This window comes from Neodiprion pinetum, chromosome 6 (assembly GCF_021155775.2).
Source record: "Neodiprion pinetum isolate iyNeoPine1 chromosome 6, iyNeoPine1.2, whole genome shotgun sequence".
NCBI classification, from domain to species: Eukaryota; Metazoa; Arthropoda; class Insecta; order Hymenoptera; family Diprionidae; genus Neodiprion; species Neodiprion pinetum.
Genome location: NC_060237.1, coordinates 30,721,687 through 30,742,510, shown reverse-complemented (window position 1 = coordinate 30,742,510; position 20,824 = coordinate 30,721,687). Strand labels below are relative to the sequence as shown.

Sequence of the window (20,824 nt, the reverse complement as noted above, 5' to 3'; positions counted from 1 at the left end):
CAAAACGAAATTGATAAGACTTAAACTACTGCCGGAGTATTTTGACAACGGCAAATGTTGATTGAACTATGAAGAATGTAACGTGGAACCTGAGTTCGTGATATTAACACTGATCGCAATAATTTCGATGCGCAGATAAAGGATAGTAGAAATGGCAAGGCAATAATATAATGGCACATGCAGAACGGGGCTGTATGAAATGTATAACCCATTGAAATTCGTGATCTTTGAAATGCACGTTTACGTTGCTCGGGAGGAGGTCGATGTAGATCAACCAAAGTGATCCTCCTCTCCTTGCAGCCTCTAACTTTCTATTCCAACCTGCTTTACGCTGCAATCAATAGTTTATTCTACATTATCCGCGGTTAACATCAATGCTCAGGGTGAATCAGTTCGCCGCCATGCCGAAGTTCACAGTCACACGATACGCGTTGCAATATATTAATTCCAAGTTAAAGGGTTGCGTCACGCGTCATAGTATGTTACAAAAATCAACAGCCGTCGTTCGTCAATCCGAAGTGAAATCCCCGGTATGCTTCCTTTTGAAATGAAAAAACATTCCATCCAGCAATGTTCGTAGGTTGTTTGGAATACCTCGCCCTGTATTGGTAATTGCGGGAATAAAATTGCGATCTCGTGCAAGACTCGAGTACTGCATTATATTCCAATGATCTACAAACCGCCGTTACACGTGCACACGAATATATATATAACATGGACGTGGAGTACGTGTATTTGTATCGATTCTATAGATCAAATCCTGAATTATAATATTAAGTTCCCATCTGGGCATAGCACGCTATGCACGTACAACGCTCCGGTATGTTAATGCACGATATATATCCTACTTACGATTCCAGTAACTGAAGCGATTCACCCTTCGAAAATGAAAAGGCAGCGATCGCACGAAGGAATGGCTGATGATAACTGCCGTGAAACGTTGTATATCAACTGAAGTGGGTAAAAATGAAGATGGCCGCCGTTGAAGCGTACGCTTCCCGTTTTATTTTGGCTCTGCGATTCGTTCCAGCGTTAGTAAATGATCGAGTGCTGTTTAACGTCGATTACCACGATGGCAAGGATAGTTCAGTTATGATTTCACCTTCGACGAAAGCTCGTTAAGCTGTTAATTTGGCTTGCGAAATTGAGACGTACGCGTAGTTTGTGTGCGTATCTCACGCATGATCCATCCATTCCTAAAGCCAGAGTGAGGATGAATTAGCGGGGAATATTGTACCCTCGACAATAAACGTCTATTCTTTTCTCCAGTCTCTTCTACTCTCGTCCGCGACCTCATGCTTTCTCGGGTCAACCTACGAGTACGCGGCTCAATCATCTATTCATTGTAAAATAAATTCAGTTGGCCGCGTACCATCCGCGTATGTCTTCCAGCTCCAGATGATAGATTCTCGCTCCCAATTCCCGCTGGAATACGCATATTTGGGTGCGGCGATAATGGCTGGTTTATACGCTCGTTGATTATATTTATTTTGTAAGACCGACATGGTTTATGTCGATTGGAGAGCAGGAATGCGAACTTCCAGAGGGAAGACTGATTGGAACTCAACTTTGTTCGACGAAGACAAGCTTGAGTAAGCTCTGCCTCGACTTGCAGGATGCCGCAAAGGTGTATTTAGCATCCTGCAGGACGATGTGAATCGAACGAATGCCGTTGATACGCAGGCAGTAGCTGCACAGAAGTAAGAATTAACCACAGGCTCGTTGCCCTGGAATGTTTTTTTTTCTCCCTTCTCTCGTTTTATCCTCACAGTTTTCTCCAATTGAAACATAATTACTCAGATATTCTTTGATTGGATGATCGGGATGCAAGCATGCGTCTGTATAAGAGAAGATAATTAGGTGCGGAGATATACAAACGCGTGCCTAGAGCGTCTGGATTGGCACGCCTTGTGCCGATGTGACTTCCTTGTAAAATAAAACCCGCATAAATCGGATGAATTTTCATTTCCTGTCGGCATAGAGCGGTCAAGTGAAACGACGTGTCAGGTGCGTGCAATTTAAATTCAATGCTCCGATCGCTGCGGATTCTAACACAAGGTGCCTCTTCTCATCTCCTATGTATTTAATTATACACTACGTTGTAGTTCGATGTTATCCCCATTATACATATTGGTGTACATTACACGCATCAAGCATAAGCCGAGGCCGTTGCTTCCGTAATCGCCTTCTGTGTCGTCTATGTAAAAACCTCAACTCGAATCCTAGTGCCCACATCGCTGTAACACGATAACCACAAATATCGCGCATATGCCAACCAGTCGTCCCGCTGTGTTTCGAAATTAACTAGTAATGTATACCTACTAGACGAAATTCGTATTAGCAAGCTTAGCACTGCTGCACTGGTGTCGGGGCTGAACGATTCCTTTGGTTGAAAATAATCTTACTAATTGACTTTTAATGTCGTTACTTTTTTCTTCTTTTATACGTGAGCCAAAATTTTTGCGAGATTGAAATTATTTTTTTCACATGTCAAAGTCGTCATATCGGCCTGCGCTTGTCCCCAACGATCATGTCGACTTCTAGATTGCGCAATGCTTGACGGTTATCAACGAATATCTGTGACAGATATGTCCGTGGTTTTGATTAATGGTTTTCGGTACAGGAGAAGGCCTCGGAAGTCAGGGATATTTTTATTTCAGTAGTTGCATCTCGGCTTGTAACAGCGAATATAAAGGGGTACAGATACGCAACGAGTGCGCGGAGAAAGGAGCATTTCGCATGATACGCCGTTTCGTGAGTCTTTTTTTCAGTCTTGCAGCGGCGCCGTGAAACGGCATCACAATAGATCGCATGCAGGCATATAACAGCAAGTAAGGCCCAGACGGCAGCGTTGAATAGCGCGAGGCCCGGAAAGAGGGTCTTCTCGGTAGTCACTGGTGCGGGCTCTGAGAATGAAAAGAGATAAGTAACAGGAAGCGGGGAGATGACGGGGAACGAGAGAAAGATTGACCGGGGTGTGGGGAGCTTCGTCGACGGTACGGTCTGAATGAAAAAAACAAAAAAGTAGAAGAAGAAGCAGAAGAAGCAGAAGAAGCTATAAACTCGGGCGTCGCGCCGACATATGGCATATGCCGAGTGGCGTTCATCACTGCTTCTAACGATATTTGTCTTTCGATTTTGAACGTCTTTATCGTGGATGACAATTAATAAGTCGAAAAATGATCTGAGAACGCTCAGTGAACCTGTTCGTTTACACATCGATATTCGTATCCTTTTTTTTTCGTACGTCACACGGAAGAAGTGTGCTATTTTAAGGTAATAAGTAGGGCCCAGATTAATATGCAAATACATGTTTTTTATTTAAACCATTTTCATTCATTATTTGGTTTTATACATGAAGCATGATGTTTGAAGCCAAAGAATGCAGTTTCTATTTTCCACATTTGTTTCCGTATTTTAGTTTTTTATGTCTATATTATATGTACGTATTTTGTAATTTTAAATATGTATTGTATATATATATATATATACGTATAATTAGAACTACCAATTGGCAACGCTCGTTTTGCGTATAATCAGCCTGGCTCGTACCGCCGACTCAGTGATACTTGCGAAAGTCTTGAGGCGCGCGGGGCTGCGGATAATGGAGATTAATCAGGAGACGTGCGCCGGGCAATGGGATATAATAAAACGAGAAAGGTCTCGGGAGATTTTACGGGTCAGCACTCGGCGGCTGGCCCCGAGTGTCCCGCGGGGGCTTTCGTTCTATTCCCAGCGGTCACTTGGTGAACCGGACCGAAGCGTTGTGTTGTGCTGGGCTGCGGAAGGAAAGGAAGAGAAACAAGAACAAGAAGGCAGAGGAGCAGTTGGAGAAAAAGAAGAAAGAGAATCGACCAAAGAAATAAAGAAAAATGGTGTAATAATAATAAAAAAGAGCCTCACTCGCGAGGAGAGATATGCGGCGCGTGATTTATAAAATGAAACATGGACTCGCCGACTGCTCCAGGCAACGACGTCACGAGCTGCCCCTGCAGTCTCCAACGAAGACGTTGATTGTCCTCCTGGATAGGACCGGACAACAACACCGTGCTTTCGTGTCGTACGCTAAAACGAACACCCGGGATAAGAGGCCGCGACTACCGTTGCAGCCGATGCTTTTATGCGCCGTAATTTCGGATGACACTCTAAAAATAACCAACGAGCATATTTAACGGCTACAACGGTATGGTTATGTAAGTAATTCGATTTTCTTGCGCACTCCTGCGTACGCAGAACGAATGAACGATCATTCTTGCCGCTTCGTGGCACGGTGAAGTCCGGGAATGATTTATCTTAATGCCAATTTATTCAGCAATTTGTATTGTACTACGCATGTACCTTCGACGGGTCGATTTTTACTCCTCAATCTGGATGGTACCGAGTGAAAGAAGCAAAACGAATCCGGAGATGAATGATCGGCGAGTACCTGTAAGAAACCGGGTCACCGAGGCTCGTCGAAAATTAACGCTGTTCAAAATAAGGATATCATTATGACAACAAAAGAAAAAAATGATTAAAATAAAACAGCTGATATTAATGGACTTAGCGATCTCGTGTGAACGAAAATAATCGCAGAATTGGAGATGGGTTGGAGCTGTCGAGATACGGTTTGGAGGTGATCGGCGAGTCGGAACCATCTCGGAATACGAAGCGAACAACCATGATAGTCGTGTCAATATAGATCGACTCGCAACTGGATGAGCCGGTCAGCGGTCGCGTCACGACCGGTTCATACCCGATCTGATTTCTCGATACGAAAATCACCAACACTTCCAGGAGCATCCTTTGTTCACCTGTACGTATATCTTCTGTACAACAAAGCGAAATTTGTTTATTTATAAGCTCTTCGCGTCGATGCGACCAGGTGGTTTCGCTCTGATCGGTAAATAACCCACGGATAACGGAATGGGCTGCCGCTTAACAAACCGGGACAAAAGGTGGAGCCGGCCTCTGGGATGAGATGTTAAAATGAAATTGAAAGAATACGGTACCAGCGGCATTACGTTGAAACATCGCTTGAAACGCAACTGAATTCAAGTTGAAATTTAAAACTGCACCTCCATCGACATCGCTGAATGCACAGCGTTTATTCACTTGTCAAGAGTTCCGCGTCGCCATCATTATTCGAGGGCAAGTCAGGGATGTTTCATTTCTTCCCTCATGATCATTATCTGAAGAAAATTACACCATCAAAGATGAATCAATAAACTTCAAAATTCTTGTCCCGCAGAGCCTTGGAATCGATAAAGATCCTGACTTGAAACGTATTGTTGCCGGTTTCAAGTGTGGTTACTGCAATCCTCATGACCTAGATATTACCTGACTGTAATCTCACTCGAACAAGACTGAACCAGCTGTAATTTTCGATCTTTTCTCCGGGTAGATGCACCGACTCATGAGAATCATTTGAATATTTGTCAGAATATTTTTCAACCGAGTCAGATAAATCGCACATTACACTCGATGTGTAACAACGTAACTTGTTGGGATGGTTATTCTCTTTTCTGCACGTAAATAATACATTTCATTTCCTTCCTCTGAAATAGTGCACCCGTACTGTCAATGACGTGGGACAAATTCATTTAGGTTTTTCTTTTTCGCTGGCCAATGTTTAATCGGAAAGCTGTCGCTACGGCGGCCTTGGAAGAATAACAATGCCCGTGTTGCACGCCGTCGGGGTTTCCGCCGAAGAAAATGGCCCAGCAGCCGTGCCACTGCAGCAGTCGAGGTTTGCAACACGGTTGGTGCGAAGCGGGTCAGCCTTACAAAAAGCGTAATTAATTGGCAACTGGATAGAAAGCAGCTGCTCGGGTCTGATAATACGCGCGAGAAGTATTAAGCCCATTACGTGTACCCGGGGGACCCGGCACTCTGGACCAAGGCGGCTGCCTTCAGTCGCAGGTTGGCATTTTAGAGAGACCAATGCAAAGAGAGGTCCTCGACAGGTGGCTGCGGGCGATCGGCTCGCCCCCTTGAAATACGCTGTTGCGAAAGCCTGAAACTCACTTGCCCGTTGTTCTGGCATCGAAATTCAACGGTATGCGTGCACAATGCACGCGTATTGGTGAAATTTCTGATGTGTACGTTGAAGCCTTGTCTACGAGCCAGTTTTACACGCCACTCGGAGAGGTATAAACCTATTAGGCAGATACGTACCCCGAGAAACCTGCGGCACTTGAGTAATTGTACTTGATATAATTGACATAAAAGTTGCCGCAACAGTACGCACGATTTGTTGACCTTGCTTCTATAATAAGCAAATATGTAATTCCATTGCATACAGTGAGCTTTGCTACTGACTAACGGGTGTTCCAGACGTACGCACATCGATAGAGAAACTGCGAAATGAAATTTTCAAAGACGTACGAAGAAAGATATTTTGAACCAGTCTTTGAACAAAGAGAAGAAGCCGATTTAGTTTCCTCGAACTCACCAGCTACTAGAATTAAAACGCTATGTAACGTATATTCGTATCTAGGCATCTATAGAATTTTGCAGAGTGGTGGACATAAGAAAGAGCTGACGCAGAATCAGCGCAACCTGTGTTTCACGGTTACGTAACTCGAGATAGGCGCCACGGTTTAGACGTGTGCATGCCGTGTATATTCACTATGGCAATTGTCAAGTAAAAACGTGTATTACGAGGATATCTATCTGTGAAATTGTCTGCGGTTCACGGACACATGCGAGGTTGGTCATGCCGGCTAGCTAGGATAATAATACACATATATAAACTCGTACACGGGATAGTAATAAGCACGCGGTTATTTTACCGTTTTCTTGTTCGCACGCACGTAAATATGATCGCACCAGATACACGTGCAATGCGCGTCATGGTATCCGTGAGTGGCTTTATTATAGGTACATACACGTAAGTGTTGTTCCCACATCGTTCTTCTTCGAATATATGCGTTATTATACAAGTTGTCAAGCGTGTAATTCGCCGGCGGGTCGTTTGAGTCATGTATAATATAACGCGGAGTTTTGTCACTAGCGGTGATTCATTTTATGTTGTTTCTTGTTTTTTTTTCCTCTTCTTATTTTTTATTCTTCTCGCACAAAACTTCCATCACCTTCAAGAACAAGACCATTGTTTGCAGCACTTGCGCAACCATCTCTGAGCTGAATTAATACGATTAGCTCGATTTATCATTTCGAACCCATCGCAGAACCCCCTGGCGTTTCACTTGCCATGGAAGTTATGCGAGTTTCGAAACGGAGTGAACCTTGCAAATTTCACCTTTAATCTACACTATTTTATGCGGAGATTTGCACGATTAAGCGATGAGGGAAAAACACCGGGTTCCTGTCGATAGTAGTTTCAGATAAATAGATTTCTTCTAACCATCCATATTTCTCGGACTGTTTCAGACTTGGCGCAAATCAGGGCCCTGGTTGAGTCCTCAGGCGCTGGAACTGGCTCGATTTGCCCATCGTGCGAGATGCCTTTTGACAAGGGTAAGAAGAGACGCTTGATCGACGACTGTGGTCACGAGAGGTGCTACTCCTGCACCTTCAGGAGCGAGGCGTGTCCTCTGTGCACGACGCAGGACCTTGAGGGTCCGACGGGCCTCCGCGGCACCATGGACATCGGGCAAACCACCTTCGGGAGAGGCTCCACCTCGCAGCTATACACCAAGCCGAGCAATCGGAGACAGCCCAGCGCTACGGGCGGCGGAAGAGCTCGCACACGCGAAGACGTCGAGGATTGGGTCGATGACACAACTGCGATTAACGCTCTCTGCGGTAGCCCCAGACCGAGGGTAAAAACCAACGGACATTTCACCCCCTTCATGCAGGTAAGGAGAACCGGTAATGCTATTCAAACCTGGGTCAGACCAGTCGATGAAATCTTTATGCATCGGTCAATAGTCCATCTCCAAGTATTGAAATTGGAATTGTATCGTCAATCCAACCGATCATTTCCTGACCGCTCGTAGTAGTGGGATGGAGTAGGACAGTTTTGAAATTACACATTAAGGCGGGCTCGGACGCACGTGCCATCTTTTACTAGTGCTTCCGTTCTGGTTAAGAGTCTGGGTCACGTTCAGAGCACGTTCATCGTGGGGAATAATAGACAAGAAGGGACAAAGTGGCCTCCGAATAATTGAAAATACCAACCAGTCACGTACACCTCGGGACGATGGTACTTCGTCGGTATCGGGAGCTCGTCGTGAGAGGCGAAGGTTGAAAATTGAAAAGGTGAATGTGTTGGCGTAAGTCTGGCCTGAAAGCAGACACCACGCGCCTGTCCACTTACTCGGTTATGGGTACTAGTACTTCATACACGAAAAAATTTCTCTTACGGAGGTAAATCGATGACGCATAACGTCGACACTGTGATCACCGTCGTCTGCCACCTACGTACGCGGGTTTGAACACCGTCACCGGGAGTTATCGTATAAGTCTGTGGGTGCAGGTATGGTCCTTAAACTCCCACGTATGTTCAGCCGTTAAAGGCTGGGCCCAATCGAAACGAAGGGACAGACGTGAATATTACCGGTGTAGAACCGTGCGCTTAAATTAAACCGAATTACCTCCGTACAGCCACCGTTCGGAAATAACAAAACGTTGAAAAAATCACACTCGGATGTAAATCATCAGGACAAAGAGGAGAGACCCTCATTTCACCGGTGGCGCAAAAAATTCCCTTTATCGTTATCATCTTTGGTCCGCTTGCAGTTTCACCTCGTTACTCCCGTAGAGAGAGTAAATTAGAGGTGGTAGACTACGAGGGAGTTGAAATGAAATATCATCCGGGGTACATACATAGAATTGTTACGGAATTGTACATACCTAGACAAAGAATATTATTAACGCCATTCGAGGACACGTTGACTGTTACCTACCATGTACACGTTATTGTCTCTGGGCGCACCCAAAGTTAGATCATCTGCGGATACGCTCTGTGTACCTGGTTGTGTGTGCTAGAAATCTTAAGAGAGTCGATCGCTCGCTGCTCGAACATCAAATGTATGCTGAATAATTCAATTTCCTTTTTCTTTTTTTTTTTTTACAAACAGTCGCGAGCCGATGTCGCCTCACCTCTTCCGTCCAAGGGACCAAAAGGATCGAAAGGAAAACCGCCCAGAACACCTACCGACACACCATCGAGATGCTGCTCGCCAGCTCCCCCGAGCAAAGCGGCCGTCATGTCGCAAAGTGAGTTTCGATGTAATCTGAATATTTTGTACACGATATGGTTGGTCCATTGCACTGATTTATTTTATGGAAATTTCATCGCTACAGGTTGTCCGACGCCACCTCAACAGAGAAGAAGGTTCTTTCTCAGCCCAAAAGTACTGAGGAGTCCCTTCGGCCATAGAAATTCTTCTGCTCATCAGCAGCACCCGGCTTCTACAGAGCAGAGCAATGAAAATCCTTCCGCCTTGTCAGGTGAGGACATTATACTTTCTTTGTACTTTAGCTCGTAACTAGAGGAGCAAAGATCCTGGCCTTGGTAGCACACGGATTAATACATTCTCCACGTTCCTGTTTGTGGATGAATGTGTATTTGAGAACAGTTATATTCATGGACTACGTTGAACCTGAGTCATACGGCTTATGATAGGAAGTAGCTATTTTCCAACAGCTGTTGATCATGGGTACCATAAACAGTAAACACCCAGGTGACAGTAGTAAAGTCTGTGATCATGATTGACCACTGCGCGATGGTCCGGTGTACATACCCGTACGTGAAATTCCCCGACCGTTAGATCGTAAGAATATTAGTCGTAGGAGTCTCGGTAGTACAGCTCGTAACTAACTGACCCACGCAGCATGGATGACATCTTCCTGGGAAGGTAAATCCCGATGGCCAGGAGTCGTCCTCGGCAAGATCAAGTCACTGTGGAGCAGCAGTCATGGCACGACCAGCGACGGGCTGAACCAGCTGATCGGCTCGACGGATAAAGTTACAGGCACGACACGCTCCTGCGCGATTTCAATTTAGCCCTTGTTTCTTGCATTTTTTTTTTTCACTGTGACCTTTATGTGACTCTGCACTCCTAACATCACCCAGTTTTATAGCTGCACCGATGCCTGGATTTCCGACTACGGATTATGCCTTCTCTTTCTCTGATAAGTGTTTCGTGAATGTTTTACTTGTGGTTTGTCATTCCGCATCAATACTTGACGCGCAATCGAGCATGAAATTTTCTTATTGGTCAGCGTTTTTTGTTCCAGCGTTAGAATAACACATCCTCAATGACTATCTGACCATTCAAACCCTGACAATGAGTTGATCCACTAACAATGCGTGATATAAGCGTTAGTTTGCATCTTGGATTATGTACCGCTGATTGGCGGATGAGGTTCTCTTCTTCTCTGTTATTTGAGCGCATACGCTGATCTGTTCCTACCCTTGTATGATTATTCGCAGACGATGAAGGAGGAAATATCAAGCAGCTCTCTTCGAGGACGAAAAAGTCTTCGCAGTCCGACCTCTATATGCGGCTCGGACTCCTTCTTGGTGGAAACACCCGGGGTGCCGTCGTCAGTGGTGGATGCCCCAGGCCCTCGGCTCGGCTGGTGGACAGCCGGAGTCACGACAGTTCAGCAGCTTCTTTCAGCAGCTTGACCAGCTTCGAAACGCAAACTCTGGCATCGACAAATACTAGCCCGGTGTCAACGCTTACCGGCACCTCGAGCGAGGCGGAAGTCGCGGTCGCCCATCGCGGCGGTAAAGACTGCGACAGCGTCGCCAGCCTCATCTCAATGTCCATGTCAGGCCTGTCTAACGGCAGCTCGAGCCCGTTGACGCCCCGAAGACATTCCGTGACCAGTTAGTATATCAACTTATACGCTGATTTTTTTTCGCCCATTGCACCGCACCTGTTGCCTCTGGTGTAGTACTCGCTTCAGCTCACTTGAAGCTACTTATCCCCTGGGAATGTTCAACATGCCGCACGAACTATCAATGCGCATTCCATTCCTGCGTACAAACAACTTTCCTAACGATATTTATTATTTTATATACCTGCAGCTACTCAACCTGGGCAAATCGAGGAACTAAATATGTTTAAAAATCGAAGAACATGTGTTAGAAGATCTGCGAGAACCGGGGTTGTTAAGGGGCCAATCGATCCCAAAAGTGAGTCTCATTACGGTTCTCACATAGGTTATTACAATCGACAGTATCGGTGTATTAAACTTTTGCCATTCGATGGTTTTAATCGGATTTTCATTCCATGCTCCAGTACGTTTTGCCCAGTATCGTGCTGCCCAGCTGACCTTGAAGCCACTGTTCTTTGAGGTGCCTCTTTTGGAGGCGGACCCCCTCTTCACAGGCCGCCAATGGTTGATGGATGAACTGAAAGCTATGGTGACTGGCTCAAGCTCGGGAGCCTTGATCGCCGGATGCCCCGGAACTGGAAAGACTGCACTTATCTTACAGCTTGTAGAGCACAGCTGCTTTGGAAGACGAAGAGAGCAAATTCCACCGCCAGAAATTTACGCGGATAATAACGATGACAAAAACAAATTGGGTGATCCTCTGATCGAGGCGTCTATACAAACGACAAACGATAAGGTAGGAAATTTACTGGATGATTGATCTTCTGGGTGCGAATGAAGTCAATGACGAAATGAAGCTTTGTACTTATCGCATCTTTCGCTTCAGATTCGTGAGCTAGCAGCCCACGTCGTTGCTTATCATTTCTGTCAGGCTGACAACAACAATACTTGCCTTGTTCCTGATCTCATCCATTCCCTGGCGGCTCAGCTCTGCCAAGCTCCTCAACTGATCGCGTACAGGGAATATCTACTGTCCGAACCCCATCTTCAGGGGTCTGTTTCTCAAAGGGAATGCACTGTGGATCCTGATCTTGCACTGACCAGAGGAATCATCGAGCCCTTAGTCACCCTCCACAAAGCTGGAAGATTACCAGATACTAACATGGTGAGGGAAAAAGTCTAGACTTTATCATTGGTTCGTCTTCGTTTATTCAATCAGTTCATTCTTCATTTCATGACGAATCGTTTACCCCTAGGTCATTCTAATCGACGCAGTTTGCGAGGCAGAGTATCACAGACCAGACCGAGGTGATACGATAGCCACATTCCTGACGAGACATGCTTCGAGTTTCCCGTCGTGGTTGAAGATTATATGCACCGTTCGAACCCAGCTTCAAGATTGTGCAAAACAATTTCCCTACACAAGGATATCTCTGGATAAGAGCTCTTCTGACGTCAAGAACAATATGGTTACTAGGGATTTGGCTGATTACGTGAGCTATAGGCTCAACCAGAGCTTGACCATCCAGGCGAACGTCACTGCATCAGTGAGTGGGGCGAATCAAACGAGGTTTGCATCCCATCTCCTTGCGCTTTCCAGGGGTAGCTTCCTTTTCGCCAAACTCACCTTGGATCTTATCGAGAGTGGACATCTAGTCGCTAAATCTGCAAGCTACAAGGTGACTTGAAATGGTTTTCATAATTTCAGTGACACATTTTTTATTCCGATTTTAGAAAGTGTGTAATTGATTGGTGGTTGATGATTTCAGGTTTTACCCGTCTCTCTCGCGCAAATATTCCTGCTGCACTTCAACTTGAGATTCCCGACCGCTACATCGTTTGAAAGAGTACAACCTCTCCTCGGAGTATGTTTGGCGGCCTTGTACCCGTTGACGCTACTCGAGATATTTTATTCTGTAAATTCGTTGAACATTGATCATTTCGTTTCCTGGGAAGACTTTCTCCAGAGATTCAAAGTACGTATCTATATGCATAACATGCAATCGTTATTAATTTATGTATCAATTTACCTATCATCGTTGCTGTCAATTTATCCAAGATTCAGTATAAATGGCATTGAAACATATTTACTTCTTGCTATACAAATATGTGGACAGTTGAATATTAACGCACACTAATGATACTTTTGCGATTTCCTGCACTCCGGATAATTAAGCAATTACGTAAGTTGATAAACGAACCGTATAAAAATCACACTCTCTTTCCCTTGATGATAGCACGACAGAAATTGCGTTAAAATGTTGTGTTTTTTCTCGCAGATGCTCTCAGGCTTTCTTGTCAAGCGTTTGGACAACACCTACATGTTTTTTCACCCGTCCTTCAGGGAGTGGTTGATGCGCCGAGATGAGGGTGAGTCGACAAAGTTCCTCTGCGATCTGAGGCTGGGTCACGCCGCTATAGCCTTCAGGTTATCCCGGCTTCAGGCGCCGCTGGAAGGAGAGAAAGTCCTTGAGCTTGGACACCACATCCTTAAGGCTCACGTTTATCGAGGAGTTGCACCCTGTTGGCCCTCGCGTGATCTGCAGGTACGCCTTCAGCTTTCCCTTTAAACTTTTTTGCGAGCTTTTAACAATGACGATTTATCAACGAACCAATCATCTTCTTTTTATATTCCCACAGGCCTCTTGGTTGACCTCTTCGACGGAGTGCATATCCTCGGCTCTCTGCACCCTTCGGAACATCTATAGTCCGAACGTGAAGGTGTCCCGGCTCCTTCTTCTGGCTGGAGCATCGCCGAATCACACAACTGAGTATCTCGGCAACGCCCCAGTCCTTTGCATGCACGCTCATGAGGGATCTGTGGAAATGGTTTCCCTCCTCCTGGAGTTCGGAGCAGATGTTGAGCTGACAAACAGCCAGGGCTGCACCGCACTTTCTCTCGCTGCTGCCCGCGGCCACTGTGATGTCGTCAGAAGGTAGAGTAACTTTCATCTAATTCCGTCAACCCTACCAAATCCGTCAACTCTAGCACCGTAATTTCAACCACATTTTGATCTCTATTCCGCAGACTAGCTGCTGCCGGAGCTTCCCTGGGTCATGCGGACATGGCAGGACAATGTCCTCTGGTGCACGCAGCGAGACACGCGCGGCTTTCGGTAGTAGGTTACCTGCTGGCTTGTGACTGGGTCGTGAAGGGTGCCCAAGAGACGGCTGATTCTGAGGTCGGCAGGGAAGAGGCCGCACAACAAGCGGTCGTAGCAGCAGCAGCTCAAGGCCACGAACCTATCGTTGAGTACCTCCTCGACATGGCCGAGGTCAAGGTCGATCGACCCGATTCTCTCACCGGGGAAACCGCCTTAACCATCGCTGCAGCCCACGGTTCAACTACTGCAGTTTCTGCCCTCTTAGCCCGTGGTGCTGACCCATCGGCTGTCAGTGCAAAAGGACTTTCACCGCTGATGCTTGCTGCTCGAGAAGGCCACTGGGGGGCGGCTGAAAGGCTTCTTCAAGGTATTGAGTTTGTAATTCTCACTTATCTTGGTCCCGTGTTCGCTACCGAAAATTCGGGGCTTGGAAATGAACCGTCCTCTTTTTCAGGGTCCTTGTCCAGCAGTACTGATCACGTACTGGATCAGGCTGTGCCGTTGCTAGACCAACGCGATCTTGCCGGCCGCACAGCACTGATGTTAGCGGCTGCTGAAGGTCATTGCAACCTCGCCGAACTCTTTCTGGACAAAGGTGCAGTCCTGGAAGCTACCGACATGGAAGGACTGACGGGCCTGGGTTGGGCCTGCGTCCGAGGACGCGTTTCTGCTGTGCAGTCTCTCCTAGACCATGGTGCGAACGTAAATACCACCGACAAAACGGGTAGAACACCGTTGGACCTTGCTGCCTTCCAGGCAAGTGAATGTTGCACTCTTGTAGAGACGACGAATTACGAAGCGGAATGTCTTCGTATCGGCATTATTTTAAAAAAGCTCAAAAAATTTTACTATCAACAATCAACACGTACCTTTATGTCCCTTCAGGGAAATCCAAAGCTGGTGCAGCTACTGTTGGATCGGGGAGCTGCTGTGGAGCACGTTGACCTTCACGGAATGCGGCCGTTGGATCGAGCGATCGGCTGTAGGAATATCCCAGTCGTTCAGTGTTTTCTTCGTCGAGGTGCTAAATTGGGTCCGGCAACGTGGGCGATGGCGGCTGGAAAGCCAGACATTCTTCTCATCCTCCTAAACAAATTACTCGAGGATGGTAACGTCCTCTACCGTAAGGGCCGGCTGAAAGAGGCTTCCCACCGCTACGGCTATGCCCTGAGAAAATTCCCAACTCCTCCGAGCCAGGAACAGGATCATGACAGGGACCAGGATCACCTCCTACTTCATCTTCCCACCTTCACTCAGCTTCGCCTAAATTTTCTGCTCAACCTGAGCAGGTGCAAGCGTAAAATGAATGTGAGTTTTGACGATCAGTGATAAAAGTTATCTACTATGGGCTTATTTATATCATTTCCTATTTATTTTCGTGGTCCCGCAGGAGAGCCAAGAGGCCATCGAGCTCGCGACCGAAGTATTGAAGACGAAGCCGGACTCGTACGAAGCGTTTTACGCTCGTGCAAAGGCCAGAGTAGACGCAAGGCACTTTGAGGATGCTCTTTGTGATGTTAACGAGGCTCTCCATATCGCCCCGCCTCATAATCGCGAAGTCAGAAGAGTCCTAGCGATCCTCAGGGACGAGATATGCTCCAGAAGAGACGGCGCTGGTTCAAGCAGGGACCGATCCGACATCACATCAGGATTTCACGCCTCTGTAGACACACTTACAGAACTTTAATTCAATTACATACGGACATTTATCCGTTTATATATAATACCGAAGTGTTTTTTTTTATACAATGACTCGGTTACAATTGTTGCTGTACCTACACAGTTCCGGTTTCGGGCTACAGATGCATTTAAGCTAGCTGTTTGTACGACGCGTAATTTATAAATTATAATCTAACGTAAATCAATGAAATTTGAAATATTTAATACCAAAAGGCTTTTGTTATGTATGCAATTATTGCAATTGATTTTTATTATTCCGAACATTCGTGAAACTTATTATTATACGCATGTATGTATGATTTGTAAGTAAGTTTATGAGTATGTACAGGTACTTAAAATCAAGCAGCGGGAGTAATAGTAAATCGTTCGACAGTAAACGCAGCAGAGTTTAGACAATCAGGGTTGTCACGAATATTCATTTGATAAATTTTCTGATTTCAGATTACATGTTTTTAATCAAATTCCCTGTCTCTTCCATGTTTCCCGGTTATTGAACACCGCCATAACTCCGAATTAATACATCTCTTCCGCGTTTCATCAGGGCTGGATTAATTGCGACTATTGTTCGGTCACATTTATGTAGCTGTATATTTTGGCGGTATACTTCTCTAACCTGCGTGCATTGAAGTATATCAAGTCCACTATACAGATTTGACACTCGATTGCGCGTTAGACACCGTAGAAATAGCTTTAATATACGATAATTCCCTCCGCAATATACATTTAATGTTGTTGAGTGAAGATACAAATAATTTTGGCGTTATATATACTGATCTTCGTGTCCTCGAACGACTTTCCTGTTACACGAACTGCATGATTAATATTGCGCGGGGGAATAAAACTTGAATTCTGATTCGGAAGCCGGAGTTATATATACATATATGTACACAGAATATAAATATCATGGATTTTATTATTATTGTTATAATATTTAAATTATTTTATTTTTAATTGATTATTCTCCGTATTATTATTTCGATCATTATTATTATTACCTTGCAAAATGCCGATCCAACATTTTGTGGCTATGTATACACGAATATCTATGTAATGTCGAAATGGCCACTATATTAATGCCGAGGCAGTAGCTGAATGTCAATAAATATATAACATGTGAAAACTAGTGCACGCCACTGGGGAATATTAGGCAGATTATTATGTGGAATATGATGTTTGCAATTAGCTGGATGCTATTTGATTCGTATATACACCTAAGGCATTCATTATGTATCTTGCCAAGTATGGCTTCGGTTGTAAAGCCTAGGCCAGGAAGGATGACTCAACCACTTATTCTTGATGCTATTTATGAATTGTACGTTCTATTTTAAGATGTAACATATGAACAAGATGTTTTAATAAAGCTATAAAATTATAAATCAGAATATAACAGTGACGATGTACATAACTGTATTGTCGTTGAAATATTGTGTACGCTATGATTGTTAGCCTTACTTTTTTTCACTTTTCGACTGGAGAATCTTCGTCCTCAGATTCGATTTGTATGACCCTTTTCCAACTAATTGGACCCCCGGAAACTCAGAAAACGCATCGAAACGAGCGTGGGATCAACAGGAGAGAAGTTACGGAGAAAGAAGCACCTGCTGAAAAATGTCGAAAACACAGGTTCTCGTTTTTCGGCTGTAACTTTTCATTCGCTGCTCGCAGCGTATTGGGACTGCGCTTAATCGTTTTCTCTGACAAAATTACGTCGAAATACTGCCAGAAAGAATTCATCCCAGCACTTTTCAAAATCGCGAAAATTTTCGCCAAAAATGCAAAAGGGTTAGCCTTACTTTTTTTTTGGCCAAAAAGCTTTTGGTCTCAGATTCGAATTGAACGACCCTTTTCCGACTAATTGGACCCCCAAGACCTCAGAAAACGCAGCGAAACGAGTCTGCGATCAACAGGAGAGAAGTTACGAAGGAAAAAGCACATGCTGAAAAATGTCGAAAACACAGGTTCTCGTCCTTCGGCTGTAACTTTTCATTTGTTGCTCGCAGCGTATTGGGACTGCGCTTAATCGTTTTCTCTGGCAAAATTACGTCGGAATACTGCCCGAAAGAATTTATTCCAGCACTTTTCAAAATCGCGAAAATTTTCGCCAAAAATGCAAAGGGGTTAGCCTTACTTTTTTTTTGGGCAAAAAACTTTTGGTCTCAGATTCGAATTAAACGACACTTTTCCGACTAATTGGACCCCCAGGACCTCAGAAAACGCAGCGAAACGAGTCTGGGATCAACAGGAGAGAAGTTACGAAGGAAAAAGCACCTGCTGAAAAATGTGGAAAACACAGGTTCTCGTTTTTCGGCTGTAACTTTTCATTCGTTGCTCGCAGCGTATTGGGACTGCGCTTAATCGTTTTCTCTGGCAAAATTACGTCGGAATACTGTCCGAAAGAATTTATTCCAGCACTTTTCAAAATCGCGAAAATTTTTGCCAAAAATGCAAAGGGGTTAGCCTTACTTTTTTTTTGGGCAAAAAACTTTTGGTCTCAGATTCGAATTAAACGACACTTTTCCGACTAATTGGACCCCCGGGACCTCAAAAAACGCAGCGAAACGAGTCTGGGATCAACAGGAGGGAAGTTACGAAGAAAAAAGCACCTGCTGAAAAATGTCGAAAACACAGGTTCTCGTTTTTTGGCTGTAACTTTTCATTCGTTGCTCGCAGCGTATTGGGACTGCGCTTAATCGTTTTCTCTGGCAAAATTACGTCGGAATACTGTCCGAAAGAATTTATTCCAGCACTTTTCAAAATCGCGAAAATTTTTGCCAAAAATGCAAAGGGGTTAGCCTTACTTTTTTTTTGGGCAAAAAACTTTTGGTCTCAGATTCGAATCAGACGAAGCTTTTCCGACTAATTGGACCCCCAGGACCTCAGAAAACGCAGCAAAACGAGTCTGGGATCAACAGGAGAGAAGTTACGAAGGGAAAAGCACCTGCTGAAAAATGTCGAAAACACAGGTTCTCGTTTTTCGGCTGTAACTTTTCATTCGCTGCTCGCAGCGTATTGGGACTGCGCTTAATCGTTTTCTCTGGCAAAATTACGTCGGAATACTGCCCGAAAGAATTTATTCCAGCACTTTTCAAAATCGCGAGAATTTTCGCCAAAAATGCAAAGGGGTTAGCCTTACTTTTTTTTTGGGCAAAAAACTTTTGGTCTCAGATTCGAATCAGACGAAGCTTTTCCGACTAATTGGACCCCCAGGACCTCAGAAAACGCAGCAAAACGAGTCTGGGATCAACAGGAGAGAAGTTACGAAGGGAAAAGCACCTGCTGAAAAATGTCGAAAACACAGGTTCTCGTTTTTCGGCTGTAACTTTTCATTCGCTGCTCGCAGCGTATTGGGACTGCGCTTAATCGTTTTCTCTGGCAAAATTACGTCGAAATACTGCCCGAAAGAATTTATTCCAGCACTTTTCAAAATCGCGAAAATTTTCGCCAAAAATGCAAAGGGGTTAGCCTTACTTTTTTTTTGGGCAAAAAACTTTTGGTCTCAGATTCGAGTTTTGTGACCCTTTTCCGACTAATTGGACCGCCAGGAACTCAGAAAACGCAGCGAAACGAGCGTGGGATCACCAGGACAGAAGTTGCGAAGGAAAAAGCACCTGCTGAAAAATGTCGAAAACACAGGTTCTCGTTTTTCGGCTGTAACTTTTCATTCGCTGCTCGCAGCGTATTGGGACTGCGCTTTATCGTTTTCTCTGGCAAAATCACGTCGGAATACTGCCCGAAAGAATTTATTCCAGCACTTTTCAAAATCGCGAAAATTTTCGCCAAAAATGCAAAGGGGTTAGCCTTACTTTTTTTTTGGGCAAAAAACTTTTGGTCTCAGATTCGAATCAGACGAAGCTTTTCCGACTAATTGGACCCCCAGGACCTCAGAAAACGCAGCAAAACGAGTCTGGGATCAACAGGAGAGAAGTTACGAAGGGAAAAGCACCTGCTGAAAAATGTCGAAAACACAGGTTCTCGTTTTTCGGCTGTAACTTTTCATTCGTTGCTCGCAGCGTATTGGGACTGCGCTTAATCGTTTTCTCTGGCAAAATTACGTCGGAATAGAGCCAGAAAGAATCTATTCCGGCACTTTTCAAAATCGCTAAAATTTTCGCTAAAAATGCAAAGGGGTTAGCCTTACTTTTTTTTTGGGCAAAAAACTTTTGGTCTCAGATTCGAGTTTTGTGACCCTTTTCCGACTAATTGGACCGCCAGGAACTCAGAAAACGCAGCGAAACGAGCGTGGGATCACCAGGACAGAAGTTGCGAAGGAAAAAGCACCTGCTGAAAAATGTCGAAAACACAGGTTCTCGTTTTTCGGCTGTAACTTTTCATTCGTTGCTCGCAGCGTATTGGGACTGCGCTTAATCGTTTTCTCTGGCAAAATTACGTCGGAATAGAGCCAGAAAGAATCTATTCCAGCACTTTTCAAAATCGCTAAAATTTTCGCTAAAAATGCAAAGGGGTTAGCCTTACTTTTTTTTTGGGCAAAAAACTTTTGGTCTCAGATTCGAATTAAACGACCCTTTTCCGACTAATTGGACCCCCAGGACCTCAGAAAACGCAGCGAAACGAGCGTGCGATCACCAGGACAGAAGTTGCGAAAGAAAAAGCACCTGCTGAAAAATGTCGAAAACACAGGTTCTCGTTTTTCGGCTGTAACTTTTCATTCGTTGCTCGCAGCGTATTGGGACTGCGCTTAATCGTTTTCTCTGGCAAAATTACGTCGGAATACTGCCCGAAAGAATTTATTCCAGCACTTTTCAAAATCGCTAAAATTTTCGCCAAAAATGCAAAGGGGTTAGCCTTACTTTTTTTTTGGGCAAAAAACTTTTGGTCTCAGATTCGAATCAGACGAAGCTTTTCCGACTAATTGGACCCCCAGGACCTCAGAAAACGCAGCAAAACGAGTCTGGGATCAACAGGAGAGAAGTTACGAAGGGAAAAGCACCTGCTGAAAAATGTCGAAAACACAGGTTCTCGTTTTTCGGCTGTAACTTTTCATTCGCTGCTCGCAGCGTATTGGGACTGCGCTTAATCGTTTTCTCTGGCAAAATTACGTCGGAATACTGCCCGAAAGAATTTATTCCAGCACTTTTCAAAATCGCGAAAATTTTCGCCAAAAATGCAAAGGGGTTAGCCTTACTTTTTTTTTGGGCAAAAAACTTTTGGTCTCAGATTCGAGTTTTGTGACCCTTTTCCGACTAATTGGACCGCCAGGAACTCAGAAAACGCAGCGAAACGAGCGTGGGATCACCAGGACAGAAGTTGCGAAGGAAAAAGCACCTGCTGAAAAATGTCGAAAACAC

General features: G+C 44.8%; 1 protein-coding gene across 2 annotated transcripts in view; it reads left to right on the top strand.

Moving 5' to 3' along the window:
• Positions 1-16,894, top strand: part of rols (rolling pebbles) — a 67,749-nt gene extending 50,855 nt beyond the window's left edge. For both annotated transcript variants that reach the window (XM_046631917.2, XM_046631918.2), the window contains exons 2-16: positions 7,372-7,799; positions 9,024-9,162; positions 9,250-9,396; positions 10,382-10,783; positions 10,985-11,092; positions 11,199-11,530; positions 11,621-11,899; positions 11,991-12,413; positions 12,504-12,710; positions 13,014-13,280; positions 13,375-13,670; positions 13,763-14,205; positions 14,293-14,594; positions 14,724-15,146; positions 15,229-16,894. In XM_046631917.2, the coding sequence (XP_046487873.1) occupies positions 7,372-7,799; positions 9,024-9,162; positions 9,250-9,396; positions 10,382-10,783; positions 10,985-11,092; positions 11,199-11,530; positions 11,621-11,899; positions 11,991-12,413; positions 12,504-12,710; positions 13,014-13,280; positions 13,375-13,670; positions 13,763-14,205; positions 14,293-14,594; positions 14,724-15,146; positions 15,229-15,525 (4,493 nt within the window). In that variant the 3' untranslated portion in view covers positions 15,526-16,894. The remainder of the gene's footprint in view (positions 1-7,371; positions 7,800-9,023; positions 9,163-9,249; positions 9,397-10,381; positions 10,784-10,984; positions 11,093-11,198; positions 11,531-11,620; positions 11,900-11,990; positions 12,414-12,503; positions 12,711-13,013; positions 13,281-13,374; positions 13,671-13,762; positions 14,206-14,292; positions 14,595-14,723; positions 15,147-15,228) is intronic.
• The last annotated feature ends 3,930 nt before the right edge of the window (positions 16,895-20,824 follow it).